At 35.4% G+C, this 19,218-nt stretch overlaps 1 protein-coding gene across 3 annotated transcripts in view; it reads right to left on the bottom strand.

Annotated features, from left to right (window-relative positions):
* Window positions 1-19,218, bottom strand: part of TAF4B (TATA-box binding protein associated factor 4b) — a 113,919-nt gene that overhangs the window by 70,670 nt on the left and 24,031 nt on the right. For all 3 annotated transcript variants that reach the window (XM_011360402.2, XM_011360399.2, XM_011360400.2), the window contains 6 exons: window positions 15,802-15,957; window positions 15,565-15,687; window positions 14,494-14,583; window positions 11,702-12,310; window positions 4,220-4,352; window positions 3,466-3,571 (listed from right to left, as the gene is read on the bottom strand). In XM_011360402.2, coding sequence (XP_011358704.1) covers window positions 3,466-3,571; window positions 4,220-4,352; window positions 11,702-12,310; window positions 14,494-14,583; window positions 15,565-15,687; window positions 15,802-15,957 — 1,217 coding nt within the window. The remainder of the gene's footprint in view (window positions 1-3,465; window positions 3,572-4,219; window positions 4,353-11,701; window positions 12,311-14,493; window positions 14,584-15,564; window positions 15,688-15,801; window positions 15,958-19,218) is intronic.

Consider the following 19,218-nt stretch of genomic DNA (forward strand, 5'->3'; position numbering starts at 1 on the left):
GATAATCTAGATGAAATGAACAAATTCCTAGAAACATAAAACCTACCAAAATTAAATTACCAACAAATAGAAAATGTGAATAGACCAACAACTACTAGGAGGCAGAATCAGTAATGAAGATCTCCCAACAAAGACAAGCCCTGGACCTGATGGCTTCACTGTAAATAATATAAAACATTTAAATAACTAATACTCAATCTTCTAAAACTTGTCTAAATAATTAAAGAGGTGAGAACACTTCCTAATTCATTCTAGGAGGCCAGCATTACCTTAATAACAAAGTCAGATGAAGATACTATTAGAAAAGAGAACTACAATATCCCTTATAAACACTGATGCAAAATTCTTCAATCTGGCAAGGATATGTGCACTGTTGATGAGAATGTAAAGTGCAGATGCTATACTTGGTACATGGATTTAGCAGAGACAATGGTAACTGCCTCAGTCACCATCTTCAAACATTTCCTCCCTAAATAATACAGAACGAAACCACAGCCTCAGCATAATTCAAAGACAAAGAGTACCCAAACTTCAAAATAAGTATAAACGAAAACAGAAAACAAGTCCCAGGGCACACTCTCTTGTCCTCTGGCAACCAATTACATATCCATCCACTCCTTGCCCTGGCCCCTCAACTCACCCTCACCTCATCTGAGTCAAGGCTTGGTAAAAGCAGACTGTGAAAAACTGAAGAGAGAAGAGAACCAGTGTCAGGCACAAAGATGAAATATACTAATGACAGCAACACTAAGTAATTCCAACTCAGAAAATACTAGTGACCTGGTAGATCAAAGCATGGGCTACAGTTTAACCTGGCAGACTTAAAATGTCTAAATTTAGAGTGGTGGGGCAGGGGCAAAAAAAAAAAAGAGAAGTACCTTTTGGTCAAAGAGAAAATTTAGAGTGCTGTGGACAAAAGAGAATCAAACAGGCTTTCAAAGACAAATGGATGCAAACAAAATCCTCTTAAGAGGCATTGAAAAAAGATGAAATAACAACCAAGGGAATGGAAATGAGATCAATAAAAAATATCAGAGACAAAATAATGGAAAAGTGAGGTAAAAGGAATAAAATCCAAACTACTGCAGCCCCTGAAGAAGAAAATACAAAATAATGGACTAGAACTAATATTAAAAACTATAATCCAAGCAAATTTTCCAGAAATTTCAAAATACCACAGTCTACACATTAAAAGATTCAACTGGAAACCTGGGAAAATTAATGTAGAATGATCAATATTTAACAACATATCCTAGTATAAAACTATTAGATTTCAAAGGTAAAGAAATTCTCAAAGACTTCAGAGAAAAAAAGATCAAATAAATTAAAACGACATACAAATCAAGGAAATAATGGAGCATTTTTTTTAATGCAATGCAGAAAGTGTTAATTTCATATCCAGCCAAGCTGTACTTCAAGTATCAAGGATACTGAAAAACTGTTTTTAATGTACAGTAACTTAGGAAATTCTACACCAATGAGTCTTTTCTTGAGTAGATGAAATTTCAACCAACCAACAGATGACTGAGGAAATTTTAGAGAAAAGACCAAAGTTGAATATTTTAATATAATCAAAGATCCACAATGAAAATGTAGGTAGGAATGATGAGGAGGAAAGACTATTGTACAAATATTTATATGCTGTGAAAAAAAATGCAAATAAAAACTGGAGAAGGTAGAGAAAGAAGAAAGTAGTATCGGCACATTAATTTTCATATCGTTAATAAGTGGAAATGAAAGAATATCAATAAAAGAAGGACAACTAAAACTGTAAAACTTCTAGAATAAAGCAAAGGAGAAAATCTTTGTAATCTTGGGTTACATAAACATTTATTAAATAAAACATGAAAAGCATAACCTACAAGAGATAAGATTAATGAAATGGACTTCAAAATGAGAAACTTTTGCTCTGTGAAAGACATTGGTAAGAGAATGACAAAACACAACACAAAATATTTCCAAATCACTTATATGGCAAAGGACTTGGATCTTGAATATACAAGAACTCTAAAAACTCAACCAGAAGAAAACAAACAACTCAATAAAGAAAAATGGGCAAAAGATTTGAACATACACTTCACCAAAGAAGATATATGGATAGCAAATAAGCACAAAAACGGATGTTTAACATCTTTAGTCATTAGTAAAATACAAATTAAAACTAAAACCACAATAATAATAACCACTACACACTTATTAAAGCAGAAAAAATCAAAAGAACTTAAAATACCAAGCGTTGAGAAGATTGGAGAGCAACTGGAACTCTCATCATTGCTGGTGGGAATACAAAAGGTACAGTCCCTTTGGTAAACGGTTTTAATGTAGAGAGGAGGAAAGACAATTAAAAATGTTAGTCAAGCCACGATCAGAGACTGCAATATGCTGATCAGCTCTGCAGCCAGGCCAGGAGGACACCTTCAGAACAAAGGAAGATTTCTGCTGGGATTGTTAACAACCCATTCCCCAGACCTGTGAAGGGGAAGCAGGAACCAACAGAGTCATTCCCTATGGCTAAAACCATGGGGAATCTAAGGATTAAAGGCTGGGAACTGCCAGCAGGGCTTTTACTCTACATTTTTACCTTTTCATGGTAAATACTCTTTCCCTTCCTCACTGTATGTCCATATCAAAGGAAATGGGAAGTAAAGAATGACATATAAACTGAATTCCTTTAACACTCAGGGTCCCTCTCAGTGCCTTTACTCTGTCCTTCTCACTCTCTGCCTCTGAGAGGAGACCACACTCTGTGGAGTGTTATCCCTTTTCTAATAAACTTTCCTTTTGATTCTAACTCTGGTGTGTGTGTTGAATTCTTTCCACCATCTCCGCCAAAGGACCCTCTTCTAATCTCAGTACAGTGCTTGGTCTCCCCTGTCCCACACTCGGGAAAATGTGCCCTGTCCTGCATCAGTGTGATAGTTTCTTAAATATTGATGCTCTTGAACTTACAACGGGGTTAAGTCCCAATAAACTCATCATAAATTGAAACCCTCAAGTAGAAAATGCATTTAATATCCCTAACCTACTGAACATCATAGCTTAGCCTAGCCTACCTTAAATGTGCTTGGTACACTTACATTAGCCCACAATTGGGCAAAATCATCTCACCGCTACTGCTCAGCATCACCAGAGTATCACAGGGTATATTGCTTAGCTCAGGAAATTATCAAAATTCAAAATCCGAAGTATGGGTTCTACTGAATGCATATAGCTTTCACACCACTATAAAGTCAAAGAATCATAAACTGAACTGTAGTAAATCCAGGACCATCTGTAATTAAACATTCACTTATCTAATGACCCAGCCATCATACTCCTAGATATTACCACAGAGAAATGTGACGCTATGTTCACATAAAATCTATACTTAAATGTTTACAGCAGCTTTATCTATAATCTGTCATTTCTTTTGTTTTTTCAAATATTACCTTCTTAAACCAAATCAAGTTTTAACTATATTTTTACCTGAAGGATGCTGTTCCATTCTCTTGTATTTTATTTTTCTGAATAGAAGATCCTTGAAGTGACAGAATTTTATTTCCTGGAAGGGTAATTTGCTTTAGAATGGAAGCTATAAAAACAAAAGAAAGAGAAAAGCGGGATTAAAAAAAAAAAAATCATGCCACATTAGGAAAATTTCAGGATAACAGCTTTTAATACACATAGATAATCAAAGAAAATTTCAAACTGTCCTAGAACTATGTTCAAATTCAAACACGACAATTTCCTGCACAAGAAATCGTCTACTAAAATTAAGACCTTCAGTCTTCAAATTGTCTATAGAATTATCAGCATTATAAAAATATTATGCAGAAAATGTGACAGAAACGTCATTATCATTTATATTGGTAGACTTTAAAAACACAAAACCTCTAAATTTTATGTGTGAGACTAATTTCCAAACTTAAATAAGTACATTTTAAAAAGAAATAAGGCTATAGCAAATTTTATAAGTTAAAGGTACTTATTTACTACTAGATTATTTTATCTAATTACAAATACCGTGAATAGTTGCTTCTTTTATTCTAAAACAACATATACCCCTTAAAAAGTGGTTATATTAAAGAACAAAGAATTGTAATATACTTATCTTTCAGTCTCTTCTCATAGGTCGCAACTTAAATGACCAAATTTCTCTTAATATAACAATAAAAAAGAGTACAAAACCCCATCATGTTTCAAATCCAGTGTGATGGGACAGGGATGAGTCAGAGTGTACCTGGAGTAAACTGACTGGTAGGTATAGCACTGCTCACTGGCATCTTCTGTCCGGATTTCTGAATGGTCAATGCTGAGGAATGGGACAAGGCTGTCAACTGTTTTGTAATGCCTCCTGGAGGCTGCTGGACTACCTGAAACAATGAAAACTATCATTATAGTTATTCAACCAAACCTGCTTTAGGAAAGAAAAACATTTCAGTTGTAACAATAGAACAAATAATTATGCTCATCTAACTGTAAATATACCTTCAACTTAGCATAAGAAAGCCTACTTAAAATTTAAATTTGAATGTAGCAAAATCATCTTATTAAAGCAAAAAACATGAGTTCTCACAGTTATTTTTTAGAGTGGAATTTAAATTTGTGTTACGTAGTGCCCGACTTAAACCTCCACATGCATACTATTTTCATTTTTTAACTTATTATGAAAAATTTCAAACATATACAAAAGTAGAGGAAACAATAAAATAAAACTACCTATACCATTATTACCCAGCATCAATAATGATTAGTTCTTGACCAATTTTGTTTCATCTATATTTCCACCTACTTCCTCACTACCTTCAATTATTTTAAAGCAAATCCCAGATACATCTTTTTTACCTATAAATATTTCAAAATATAACTCCAAAAGATAGGACTTTTAATGGGCTATTTTAAAAAGTTATCTGAAAAATGACAATGCTGAAGGCATTCTCCAAAATAACAGTTCAAGAAATCCAGAGGCTGAGTGTTGGGGACGAAGGAAGAGAAATTAAGGTAATGGTGGGGCCTTATTTTTAGCTTCAAAGAAGAAAAAACAAAATAGTAGAACTTCATTTTTTTCACTTCAAAGAAAAACATATTTGAGCCAGCTACTGAGAATGAACTATTTGTAAGTCCTTAAACTCATATGTGGCTAATATAAAAGAGCCAGGAGATAGACTTTTGAATAGAATTTTGAGAGTACAATTTATCTACACTTTAATTTTTTGTAAATAAAATTTAAAATCTGGTGTGTATCACTAAACAAAATTAACTCACAAGAAACTCAGAATGCACAAGTAAATAACCCTGTAAGAAACTAATATCCCTAGAGAAGAAATACAAGTTGTAATAATTCATTTGCCATCACTCTATGAGAACAGACTCGAGGGAAAGAACTCTTAAAAGCCATGATATATTTCAACGAGTTGAGATCATATTTATATACTATTAAGATTTAAATTCTGCAAAATAATAGATACATTCACAGTCTCATTTACGCATTCAGAAAGAAATTCAACAAAACTACTCCTGACAACTCTGGTTTATTTCCTTATTGTTCACATTTTCTTTCTTGATATCTTTTACTAGGTATTCTTTTCAGTATTTTAATTATAAAAGATAGTAATAAAATATTATTAGAAATTTGAGTTAGTCTTAATACCACTTTTGATAGGTACTCAAAAATATAATAGCTTGGAGGCACACTCCTTAGGTGGAGAGGGGGCGGGACTCCACACTCTTGGAACCAGGCACGAGGGGTAGAGGTGTGAGGCAAGAAAGGTGATGCCCACTGGACTTGGTGCTGGTTGTTCCACCCCAGCACAGAATACATTTGGGAGGTTAGCCTCGGTGCCAATAAGCATCCAGGGCTGTTCATAGCTCAGCCTGTCGCCCAATCAGGGTCAAAGTCACGCAGGTGTGGGAGGCAAATGTGCCAGTTTAATAAGGGGGTGTGTGTGTGTGTGTGTGTGTGTGTGTGTGTGTGTGTGTGTGTGTGTGTAATATTTATACATATCACAAAGTTCTGAGCTGGGATAAACAATCTTGAATCTCCATCACTGATCATCTGAATGACTATTAACACTACCCTATTCATAAATACACAGCACTCAAATACTTATTGCTAAATAACTCAAGTAGTATATGCACTCAAAGTTACTAGAATCAAGGGTAGTATCTCCTTTAATTTCTATATAATATTTGATATGTGATTACTGGCATGCACTTACTAAAGGCTGAGTTCTAGAAAACAGGGTTCCAACTAAAAGAAACTGTAGCATAAAAGTGAGGAAATAAAAACATGTTGGTTGCAACCTATTTCTCAGGAACAGCCAATGTGTTCCTTATCTTCAGCACTTCTATATACCCACATCCAGCCTCAGAATATCTCTTAACACAGAGTTCAAGTAAAATCCTGCAGTGGGAGTTGAAATTTATTTGCATGCCCTCAGAATATGCTGTTTCTTTAATTTAAAAGGCCTTCTAAACACTTTTCAAAATTTGCTCAAATGAATTTTTAATTATATTGCCAGCTCTTAAAGGAATTAGTAAATGCTGCTTCAAATCAAGAACCTATAATTTCTGTTTAAAAAAATTTAAATGTGTTTATTGTATGATTTGATTTATATGAGGTTCTAGAACAAGCAAAACTAATCTGTGGGAGAAAATTATCAGAAGAGCCATTGCTTCGGAAGGAATAGGGGTGGTAGCTGTCTGGGAAGGGATACAGGGAACTTCAAGGTAATGATAATATACTATATCTCGACAGGGGGTTTGAGTTACACACAAGTATTCACTATTGAAAATTATCCAATGATACATTTAAAATTTATGCATGTCATTATATGTAAATTTTATCTAAAAAAAATATTAAGTTAATGATGCGCATGTTTATTTAGGAAGAAGTCTTTGAAATGTATCAAAAAATTAAGATGATTGATGTCTGGATAAAGAAATAATAAATCACGTATACTAACTGTAAACAGTAGAATCTAGGTGGTTGGTATTTGGGTGTTCACTATAAACTTCAACTTTGTTATGTTTGAAAATTTTCATAGTAAAACATTCTCTTGAATAATGCAAAAATAAGACACATACATGATATATATATAAATATTACCTCTAGTTTATTTTCCATAAATTCTAATGTACTAAAATTATACGTATATCTTTATGTATATAAAATATATGTATTTTATATATTATCAAACTAAAAATATACATATACTCCTTAAATAAACTAGTATTTACCTATATATTAAGACTATTACATAAAACTCTGATTAAATTATGGCCTGTGAAGAATTTTCTATGCAACTCTTAATTACATATAGCAGATAAAGGGTAGGCCTTACTTGGATTCAACCTCTTTCATCATCAAACATTTCACTAGCCCTATTGAAGTGATTACATCAACAACTGAATTTCACCTCTCCTCCTCACTCTTTACAGAATGCAAAAAAAAGAAAGAAAAAAGATAAACTGCTTAACTCTGGATGCTAGTAGGTCAGGTCAGTCCAATATGAAACTGAGAGTGAACTATTTGAGCCAAACAACGAATGATCTTTGTTTTCTTTCCCTACTCAATTTTCATTTCAATTTCTCTAATGAAAATACTGGTTACCTGCATAATCAGAGACTAAAATTTATACTTTAAAAATATTTCTCTTTATCTGGCAAGAAATAAAGACAGAGATAATCAGCAAAGTTAAGTTTCACAGAGCACTTCATATAAAAATGTATTTCTTGAAAATTCTTTAATGGTTCCCCATACTTCAAAATAATTAGGTACAAGAAAAAAATATGATGCAATAAAAATTTTTCTAATATTCTTGGTCAATTTATTTTAGAGTATCAGTTTTACTTCAATATAATGAAATGGAAAATTGTCACATTAATAATGCACTAATAATTATTTGTTTTTCTTATATTCACAGAACAATAATATTCAGAGAATGATTACTGAATGCACTTGGGCACTACTTATCAAATAAGAAAAAATATCTATGACAATATTAAAACCTCCTGCTGTAATTCCAAGTATAAATTATTCTTAAAGATGTTCAAGTGATATAAAAATACAAGATTACTAAGAGTAATAAAATTCAATTTACTCTATAAAACGATCTGCCCTTTTTCCAAAAACAGAGACCAAGAATTTTTAATTAACTTTCTCATTCATGAATTTATTCACACATTATGGATTTGAGAGGCTTGTTGTTTATATTTTATGTGGTAAAATTAGTACTGAAATTTACCAAAATTTAATTTTAAAACTTAGCAGACTGAAATTAAAATTTAGCTTTTCTAAATTAAATTATTTTGCTAATTAAGTTTAAATTTAATTAAGATGACAGTTTTTAATTTAAATTAAATTTAGCTTTTGCTCAATCACAAGTTTTTTCACAAATATCCTAAGGAAAACTTTTAAGCATTGAAACTCCTCAAAGTTTCAACTTATTATTTATCAGACTAGAATTTTATAGACTAGAATCCAATTCCTCCATTTTCCTTCATTAACCTTAAACAAATGTTAAGATCAACATTTAGTCAGAGTAGTAACATCATATAGCAACTACACCAGAATTGATAATCAATAAGATTAACCATTTATAAGAACCAGATTCTTACATGTAATCCATGAACTACTGATTTAGGTCCATATTTCAACAATTCGAGCATTTGGGGACCAAAGTATACAAACGCTGAACTACTGGTACAAAATAAAAACACCTGAAGAAACTATTAGCAATTCTAGTTAATTTACTTGATGAAACATTTAGCAGATCCCCAGAGAATAATACACAATAATCAATGAGATAACATGTAGTGATAAATCTAAATTAAAAAAAAAAGGGTAGGCTGTCTCTTTAATTTGGAATAAAAATGTATAACTTCATAAATAATAATTGTACATTAACCTAAACCCTGAAATAGTAGATTGAGAGGATTCTTATAACTTGAAATTGTGGTATTAAATGTCTTAGCCAGAAGGCAGAAAATCTATACAATTCTCCAGAAAAACTAGTACAAGCTAGAAAAAAGTATTAAGAGGAAATTTTTAAATTCATGATCAGTTATCAAAGGAAATAAATTACACAAATTTTAAACCTAACATTGAACAAGGCAGCCATACTTGTATCTTCAGACCATTTTTGGAGACTGCATCTGAGTTGCACGGACCACAGATTTGATCCAGCGTGGCAATTCCCAAATAATTATTTGCCATAATTCTTTTAAGCTACATTGAATACTTTCTTATGTTTCTAACACCCTGAGTGTTTTCCTCCTCACTCAGTCCTAGGATTACAATGGGCTATGGTTTATAATGGATTCACTGATGATATTCTTAAATTACTCAAGAAACATTAATTTAAATTTGAATAATATTCATTTTCTAAATTAGTTGATTTGAAAGAATGTCCTAGTTCAACCCTCTCTGTGACATTGCCATACAGAAGAGCTTATGTTGTTTTGTGCCCCAGGTAAAAATCTGTTGTAAAACAGATTACAATGCATCTTCATTCAGTGTCTACCTGCTCTGGCTTTTGCCTTTTTAAATAGGAAGGTATGAATACTGACATTAAATTTGTTGACTAAAATTGAAACGAAAGCCAAACAAGAAAGCAGAGTTCACAAATAAATTTCTCCACACTCTTTTCAGAATGAATGTACCAAGTTAAAAAAAATCCCTAAAATTTACCATTGGGTTTCTATTACATTTTTTCTTGATTAAAATTGTTTCTAATGTATAAAAAGTCAAACCTACAAAACGAAAATGCTGTCAAGATATTATAACTGGACAGCTTTCTGTTTCAGGATACTCCAGAAACCTAGAAGTTCTTGCCATTATCACTATAACCTAATGGGAAACACACTGGGTTCTAGTCCGAGATTCATTACTTGTTTAGTGCCAGTCAGTAGATGAGTTACTTAAAATTTCCAGACTCTTAAGTTTTCTCCCTGCCTTTTTGGTATCACGAAATTATTTTAAAATCTGTAGTACATACATGACATGCTTTTAAAATTCTACGTAGCTATAAAGCATTATTTCACTTCAGGAATCGATATGCTACAGATGTTCAATAAAGATTAAAACTGATTCAAGAATTAGCTATGACCCAGAAAAAGGATTTCACTTCTGTTCAGCGGTACCAAAAAGAGGCCTTTCCTTGGGGCAATTACTCTGTTTCATTGGTTCCCAGACCTGGCTGTTCAGACCAATGTTTAAGAATCATTGCTTCTAAAAATGTTTCATCTCTAAGACTAAATTCAGACACCCAAGAAAAACTCTGCAAAGCAGGTGTATTTCTTCTCCATTTGAAAATCGGACCCAGAGCAAGAAGGAGTGAAAAAAGATAAACACCCAGGAAATGACTATTATCTCCTATCTACCCAAGAGTTTGATGACTGTCCAAATTCATCTTCTTCCCTTCATTCTACACCCAAAGCTGCCCTCTCTCTTTCAAAAACAATCACCCACAGATGCTAGCTACCTCTTCCTCTGACCAAACAAGAATGGGAAGTTTACTCAGATTTTACTCTTCCAAAAAGCAGGATAAACAAAAATAGACTCAAAACAAAGCTTTTAACCTGAAAGCTTAGAGAAGAAAGGCCATCACCAAAGATCAAAACAGCTGGCTCTTTCATAGTATAAGGTAGAGAAGAACTCTACTGAAAAAAACATGATTTTTAATTCACCATGTACTATCTCTCAATACTTTCATAATCTTCTGATAAAACTTGTCTTGTCTTGAATAAAGTAGAATGTTCTAAACACTACTTTCACACAAGAACCTCCCAATCTACCAAATTTAGGAAACACAACTTCTTACTCCTCTACTCCTTTCACTATCACCCTCTCCCCTCAGCACATTTTTTTTAAAAGAAATGTCACCATAATATCACCTTTGTAAGAAACATGCCAAAAATATTTCATCTGAATCTAATCTTGAGGAAACAATCAGACAAAACAAAATAAAGAACATTCTACAAAATAACCACCCTGGGAACTTAAAATATTACAACATAATGAGCAATCACAGAAGACTAGGGAACTGTTCTATATTAAAGGAGCCTACAGAGAAATGACAAACATAATACGCAATTTCTTATTAGAAACAACATCTGAAAAAAAATAAGCTATAAAGCAGGGGTCCCCACCTCCAGGCCATGAACCATACCCATCTGTGGCCTGTTAGGAACTGGACAGCACAGTAGGAGGTGAGTGGCGGCAAGCCGGTGAAGCTTGATCTTTATTTGCAGACACTCCCCAGTGCTAGCATCACCGCCTCACCTCCACCTCAGATCATCAGGCATTAGATTCTCACAGGAGCACCGGCCCTTGGTTTCAAAAAAGTTCAGGACCACTGCTATAATGGACATTGTTGGGACAACTGGAGAAATACATACTGTACCAGTATTAACTTCTCATGTGCGATAATAAGTATGTTGTGGTTACATTAAAAAAACATCCTTTTCCTTACGAGATACTCAGTATTTAAGGATGCAATGTCATGATTTCTGCAATCAGCTCTCAAATAGTTCAAGGAAAAAATTATGTGTATGTGTGCATATATGTGAATATAAAGAAAGACAGAACATATGTGGTAAAATGTTAATGACTGGTCGCAGTCAAGAGTACACAAGTGATCATTTTACTAGTTTTGCCAATTTTCCGAATGTTTCAAAATTTCAAAATAAGAAATTAAGGAAGAAATAAAATGTTACTCACTAGTTGTTTGACTTTAACTGCCTGTGGAATACCAGCTGGTTGTGAAAGAATGGAGCCCGGCTGTGCGAGTTTGATTTGGACTGGTGCGCCAATGACTGGCTTATCAGATGTCCCAGCTGAAGTAACAACAGGTTTCACAGGTGGAAAACAAATAGCTGCTGCTGAAGTTTCTCCAAAAGTTACTGACGGAAGGGCCAGCGTTACTGCTGCCCCAGAGACAACTGGTTTTTCAGGTTGAAGTGAGACTGCTGTAACTGTATTTTGTACAGATGTCACAAGCGGTTTTGGAGTCTGAAGCAAAACAGTTCCAGCTGTTCCTCCTGGTACAGCAGCTGGACCTACAGAATGAAGTGTCACGACTCCAGTTTTTGCTCCCCCTGGATCAGCAAGCGGATTCAGAGTTTGCACTGACACAGTTCTGGGAGTTGTTGCTCCAGAAACAATGATAGGTTTTTCAGACTGGATTGAGGAAACTGTTGTCACCACAGAAGAAGTTGTTACTGGTGTGGTACAGGTAGCAATGACTACCTCGTTAGAAGTCTGCTGAAGACACTGCTGAATAAAGCTCTGGGAGTTAGGCATGAGTTGTCGTAAGGCACTCACACTTTTCTAGAAATAGGGGAGGAAGAAAAAACATTGGTAACTAAACAAATTAGCTACTAGTAAAAAAAAAAGTATATCAAGTGTTTCAGTTGCAGAGATCTGATATCACTTACTTATATTCTATCAATATTCAAGATACAATCAACTTAAAGCCCAAAAGTGCTTTATTTTTCAATTTGAAATTATGTCTCAGTATCAACCTTATTTTGTATATCTGAAAATCAATTTGTTAAAATAAAGCACTTTTTCACTTGTTTCTGTTCATCTGAACCCAATAGACCACTAATAACTTCAGTATCTATAAATGTCTATAAAGTTTTTGTTAAGTAACTTTCAAACTTTTGATAGAAATAGGCTTCACGTCAAAGTTAATACAAACAAAGTCAATTTTCTTAATGATCTAGAATATTTTCTGACAGGATTTTAAGTTGGTGCTTATCTTTGTATCCTGGTGAAAGAGTTAAAGATAGTTCAAACTAAACAGTAGAGGGTTCTGCCTTTTCATTGTTGGGATTTGTTTTTGAGTTAAGAAAAGAAAAGATGGAAAAGTAGGTAGATAGTACATTATCTTTTGGCATATTTACGGGCTATTTGAAAGATTTCCTTGTTTTGACACTTAAATTCAGTTAGACCACTTTTATTTAAGAAGCAAATGAGAACTATTGTTCTTCTTTCTTTCCTTTTAGTTACTTCCTTTACTTCTTTTATCAAAAGAGGTTGATAGAATTCTTATAAGAGGTTTTAAAATATAACAAAGGAAAGTAAGAAAGCGTCTCATAATCTTTTTTCAAACTTTAAAAATGGTAGCAAATAAGCTGCTTTGGTAATACATGACAAATGAAGTGATTTGATTAATTAAACTTAAGCTAGAAATCTAAGATGAAGGGGTCCTGAGAAAAACACAATTGGAAAGAAATGTTAAAAGTATTAAGATTTTATTAAAGAGACAATAAAAAAAAGTATGTCTATATTAACTCTTGATCACTGGCCAAAGTTAATCAAAAGTTAGTTATCTGAATCAGTTTTCTCATCTCCAAAATGGAAAATACTACCTAGCACCTATTCTCAAAAAACTGATATGAAAATTAAGTGCAAACAAAAGTAAAGTATCTAGCAAAGGAGCTGACACATAGTAGGTGCTTACTAATTTCCCCATGGTGTCTTTAGTGAGTATGAAATAAACTCAAAAGAGCCATCAATGTCAGTGTCATGTTCATGGCTCAGAGAACAACATTTGCACTGAAATGGACCCAAGGAAGAACTGCCTCTAACTTCTCAATCAAGAGGGTCACCCAAAAACAGGGCACTAATCATTCGATGTTAGGTATTATGCTGACCCTTTAACTTTCCCTTTCCCAGACCAAGTCTTCTCTGGCTAAAACATTCTCAAGTTTCTTTAGCCACACTTCATATCATATAACTGGCACCCTCCTAATCAATGTGGTCACCCTGGTGGTGACGGTTTCCAACATTTTAATATGTACTGAAAATGGAGTGGTGCCCCAACTCTTTTCCCACTCTTTTTTCATGACACATCCAAAAGAAGTTTTCTACTATGAAGCCCCTTTCATCTCCCCTAGATAATTAAGCCTAATTTTTCTAAAGGCAACTCCGCATTCCATTATTTAAAAATCTATGGTATGTCTTTGGTTCATTATGGTCCCAGGTCTTTAATATCTTTATAAATTTTAATTAGATTTCTTTTCAGCTTCTGAGTATCTAAATATATATTTAGTCTGCCAAACCAAATTCTTGTTATCAAAATTATTGTTCTCCATCAAAATTCTATTTAGTTCAATAAATCTTAAAGGATATGCCTATCAACAATATAAATTATTTTTTAAAATAACAGCCTTTCCACCAAATTTGGCACTGTGTGGCTTATTATTTCTAAGAGAATATGAGTCATTAGGACAAAGCAGAAAACCTTCTTTTTAAAAACTGTCAAGGTCTTTGCATATACAAGCATTAAAAAGTATAATCAAGTTATATCCATGAATGAGATGTTACTTCTGTTTTCCCAATGTATTCCAATCCAAAGAATATGAACTATCAACAGGATTTACAGATTACAACAATATTGAACAGTTTTTACTACAGTGTTATCTTCACATATAATTGAAATATTCAGGTTTTAAATTACTTTTATCTAATCCAAAGAATTTCTTCAAAGGAACACATAACACTACCTTAAGAAAAGGAACTAGGTGAGGCTGTGGTGAAGACTTGAGTTCAACATACAATTGTCTAGTAAATTCCTCTGCTTCAATTTTTGCATCCTGAGGATGGGAGAAAGAAAAATACTTTTAGGCCTACAAATATTTTAAAAGAGGAATAGTATATAATTCATGATTGTAGACATAACGAGCTTTGCACTTAATAAAGTCCATCATTAAATGGGGGCATTTTTTTCCCATGTCACTTGTGAAATGAATAAGCATAAACAATAGAGATGTTTAAATTCACACAGAATAAATAGCGATTTTTTTTTTTTTTGAAGATCCCAGGAAGCAAAGTAAGAGTAGAGCTGGCAACTTGAATAATGCTATTGTATCACAATCTGTTAAGAACAATTAAAAAATGAAGACACGGGAGTCCTAAATTTCTTAGGGTAGAAAACAGAAAGTTATTTGGTTTGGGGGCCTTCAGTTTTTTTGTTTTGCTTTTAAGAAGATGCTCAACATATTTGTCAAGCATATAATATGCAATGTTTGCTAATTTCCACCTTCATCCGCTTTTTTAGTGTATTTAAGCATTTTATCTGAAAGACAGAAGAAACCAAGGGTGCAGAATTTGGCAGCTCAAAGACACAGCTCCTTGGCACTTAAAAAACCTCAAAGGTCAACGCATTTACTTGTTTCATCTCATAGAAAATAAAACTGAGACTTAAGGAAGTTAACTTACATCCACAGGTCCCAAAGTTTGTTGTTTGGACATACAGAAAAATAATAATAATTTATTATTTTTTGACAGTCTGGCTTTCAGGCATTTATACTTCTAGTAACAACTTTTTACCTGGTCAAACAGTCAACCTTCTTTAAGGCCCTTTTTAGGCTAAGAGAAGCATGACTGGCATATAGAAAGTAATATACTATTACTTGCCTAAAATTTATAATCATTACAAAGCTTTCAAGAAGCAAAAGCAGAATTTATCAAAAAAATCTATTTAAAATAAACCTCACTTTAAAATATTTATTTCCCATTTAAAATGTGCTCTATGGATTCTTACAGAGCTTGCAAGATTTATAATATTAACTTACCAAAAGTTGTTCCACCAGCTTCTTGACATTCTGCCCCATTTCTGGGGACTGTGATCCACTACATGCTAGTTTTATTAACATTGCAAGGAAGTTCTTACATTTCTTCACATTTTCTAGCATTGTCTAAATATAGAAGTATAAACAAACACACATTCACAAATGTTAGCTAAAAAATAGAATTTTTTAAAGAAAATTTGTAAAGAGCTGTATTTATGTAAGGTACAGGTGAGAGCTTACCGGAGAAAGATTTGTCTGAGCGGCTGCTGAGTTCTCTGCTTTGAGACTGGGCTCATTTGGGGAGGTGGGTGATACTCCCAAACTTGAAGGCTTCAGGGTAGTTACAGTATTCAACGGCTTTACAGGAGTAACTGTTACAACACTGGTTGGTACAGACTGAAATTAAAAGTAGTATATATTTTAAATATATATTACGATGATAGGTATTATAATGGGTGTCTCATTTCACATTTACCATTACTAAAGCAATGCAACACAGTTATAAAAGCTCTAGGCTCTAGTAAATCTGGGTTTCAGTCTAACCCACCTACCTCTAGTAAATCTGGGTTTCAGTCTAACCCACCTACCTACTTCTCTTTGACACCAACTAAATGTTGACCTGAGGCAGGTTACTTAATCCTGCTAACTCTCTGATTCCTGTCAATAAAAAACAAGAATAGCAATGGTACCTACTATCCTAGGGTTGTTTGTGAAATACAGTGACAAGCACATAGTCCTCAAAAAATATTAATACTTCTCGAAAATGGATTTCAAATAGTAAGCCTCTATATGAAAATATAGAATTTCTCACAGTTTTCTGCTTTTTCTTAAGTGTAAAGCAGAAAGATTTACTGGTCATCTTATATTCAGATAAGCTGCTTTTATGTAGGCTATAAGAGTAAGCATTATGAATATAAAAGTGATATTTTCACACTGAAAAATATTTCGGTTGCTTCTTCCACCTCTATTGAAATGAGATGTGATTATAGCACCACCTGCAGGATAAAAAGTTTCACACAAGAAATTTCACACTAGTCAGACAGTAATTTTGACAACCATATTGAGATAAAGCAACAATCTTAACGGCAGACACTAAAAGTTACAGAACATGAGTAAAGTTTGGGGGTGGGAGAGAGAATAGTATTTCCAATTTACGCAGAAAACTGAACATTACACCATCACTTAATTTAAATGCTTGTGTTCTACAGGCATACAGCACAAAAAAGGTCAGGTTGCTATCATCTTCAAGAAAATTTCCTTCTGTAATAGTCAAGATAGGTGAATTTGAATGTACATCCAAATTTTCCACTTTAGAAAGACTGAAGCAAATATTAGACAAGAATGTTTTGAAGGTAATAATGGGAAAGAAATTAAAAACACTGAGTACTGATGAAGACCAGAACTAATGATAAAATGTTAGGCCAAAAAAAGGTAAAATAAAACATTGCACCTAACGGGGGAAGATGGCAGACTAGGTAAAAGCAGGGTTCACCTCCTCTCAGGTCCGCATTGAAAAAACAACCAAATTATAAAATAAGCAACGTGGAGAATCACCTGAAGTCCAGCTGATCATAACACGTATGTCTGATAATATAAAGAAGGAACCACATCAAAGCTGGTAGGAGGGGCAAAGTCACGAATGGGCTGAACCCATATCCATGGATTGTGGAGGATCATGAGGAGGGAGAGTGAGACTGCAGAGGCTCCCCTGAAGGTGGAGGGTGGGTCCTGGCCTCATTTGGAGGCTCCCTAGCCCAAGGTCCCAGGCCAGGGAAAAGGAGTTTCCAAAAACTCTGACTGTAAAAATCAGAGGAGATTCTAGTTGTCTGGGTGAGACAAAAGGACACTGAAATCCTTGACACCCCTTTGAAGGGCCCACGCACAGGCTCTCTCACCTGTGGACGTTCACCCAGGGCACCAGTGGTGGGTCAGAGTGTCATGCAAGATTCACAGGGGAAAATTCTGCATTACCTGGCACCAAAACAAGGGCTAGATGGGCATCTGTCATCGTGCCTTAGCTGGGTCCCCCTATGGGGCAATCTACAGACCTTGCCAGCTAGACTGTACAGATCCCTCCCACAGGGCCATCAGGAAGCACTGGCCTGAGGAGATCAGCTCACCTCACCCAAACTGCAGATTGCCCAGGGTTTCTGTTGCTGAATGGCTGCCCTGCCCGGTAAAATTCAGGGCTAAAATTCACAGCTGGCAGCCAATGCTATGAGCACATTTCGGAGACAGTTTCAGGCAGATCACTGCTGCCAACATGAACTTGGGCAGAACTCAGGGATCTGTGGGTCAGTCCCAGACAGCAGCTGGTCTTGCTGTGATCTGGGACTTTTGTGGGAATGCACAAATAGTTATTGAAGTTGCAGCAAGACTGAGGCTGTATTGATCTCACAGCCACTGTCTCCCTGAGATCCCCCTTCACCTAAGCCACAGAGTGCCTGCAGCCCATTGACAGACAGCATCCCACCCTGATTTTCTCTGGGTTTGCGCATTCTGCACAGTAAGTGCATTTCAGGTAAAACAGTTGTGAGCAGACTACTGTTGCCTGTACAAGCTGCAATATCTCTTGAGGGGATCACAGGGATCTGCGGGACTGTCCCAGACAGCAGCTTGTCTGTGATCTGTGAATACTGTGGGAATGTGCAGACACAGAAATTGCAGAAAACTGAGGCTACTGGCCTGATGGCCCTTGACTTCCTGAGATCCTGCCCCAACCAATACACAAAGTGTGCACAGCACTTTGATAGATAGCTGCTCCTGACCTGCACATTCTGCGCAGTCAACAAATCTCAGCCAGCGTGAGAGCAAAGTTCATGGAAAACACTGACTGGAAGATCACTGCTGCCAGCACAAGATACAATATTGCTTGGGCAAATCTCAGGGCTTTTGGGGCCCATCGCAGACTACAGTAGGTCGCGCAGTGATATCCGACTTTGGTGGGAGCCTGTAGCAGCAAATATGATGCTGTATAGGCCTGATGGCTTAGTGCCTCACTGAGATAATGCTCCACCTAACCCACAAATTACCTGTGGTAAGCCTGCTCCCAAACAACCCAGTCCCATCCTGTGCTTTCCTTGGGTCACGAATTCAACAGCAAGCAAAAGCACTCAGTGCATGTGGCCTACACAAAGCCCGTTTATCCGGGAGAAACATTTGGTGGTGGGCCACAAACTCACGCCCACAAGCTTCAGTAATTCTTAAACAGAGCTTGGGTGTTTGCAGGCCCGAGGTGGGCAGCAGCTGACTTTGCTATGATTGGAAACTTGTTTGAGGAGCTACAGAGACAGCGCTGGCATGTAAACTGACACTGCAGTGGCAGGGGGAAATTTGCTCAATAGATCCTGGAGACTCCTAGGGTCCCTGCACCACCCAACACACACATCACCCAGAGGCTCTTCCAGTTTCAGAGACTTATGGGCAACTGACAGGCAGTGTCGGGCCTTGAGGAGCACTGGTCTCTCTGCTAAACTGCCATAGGTCAGGGACGGGGGATAACTGGACCATTGCCTATAGCGCTGTCTCCTCCACTTACCTATAGATCCAGCATAGGCAACAACCATCTGCAGATCGCTTTGTAGCTCCCACCGGGTAGGGCTGAGCAATCAAAGGCAGAGGCTGACCTTGTCCTACTGGGGAGTCCCTCCCAAGGGG

Source organism: Pteropus vampyrus, unplaced genomic scaffold (assembly GCF_000151845.1).
Source record: "Pteropus vampyrus isolate Shadow unplaced genomic scaffold, Pvam_2.0 Scaffold55, whole genome shotgun sequence".
Classification (NCBI taxonomy): Eukaryota; Metazoa; Chordata; class Mammalia; order Chiroptera; family Pteropodidae; genus Pteropus; species Pteropus vampyrus.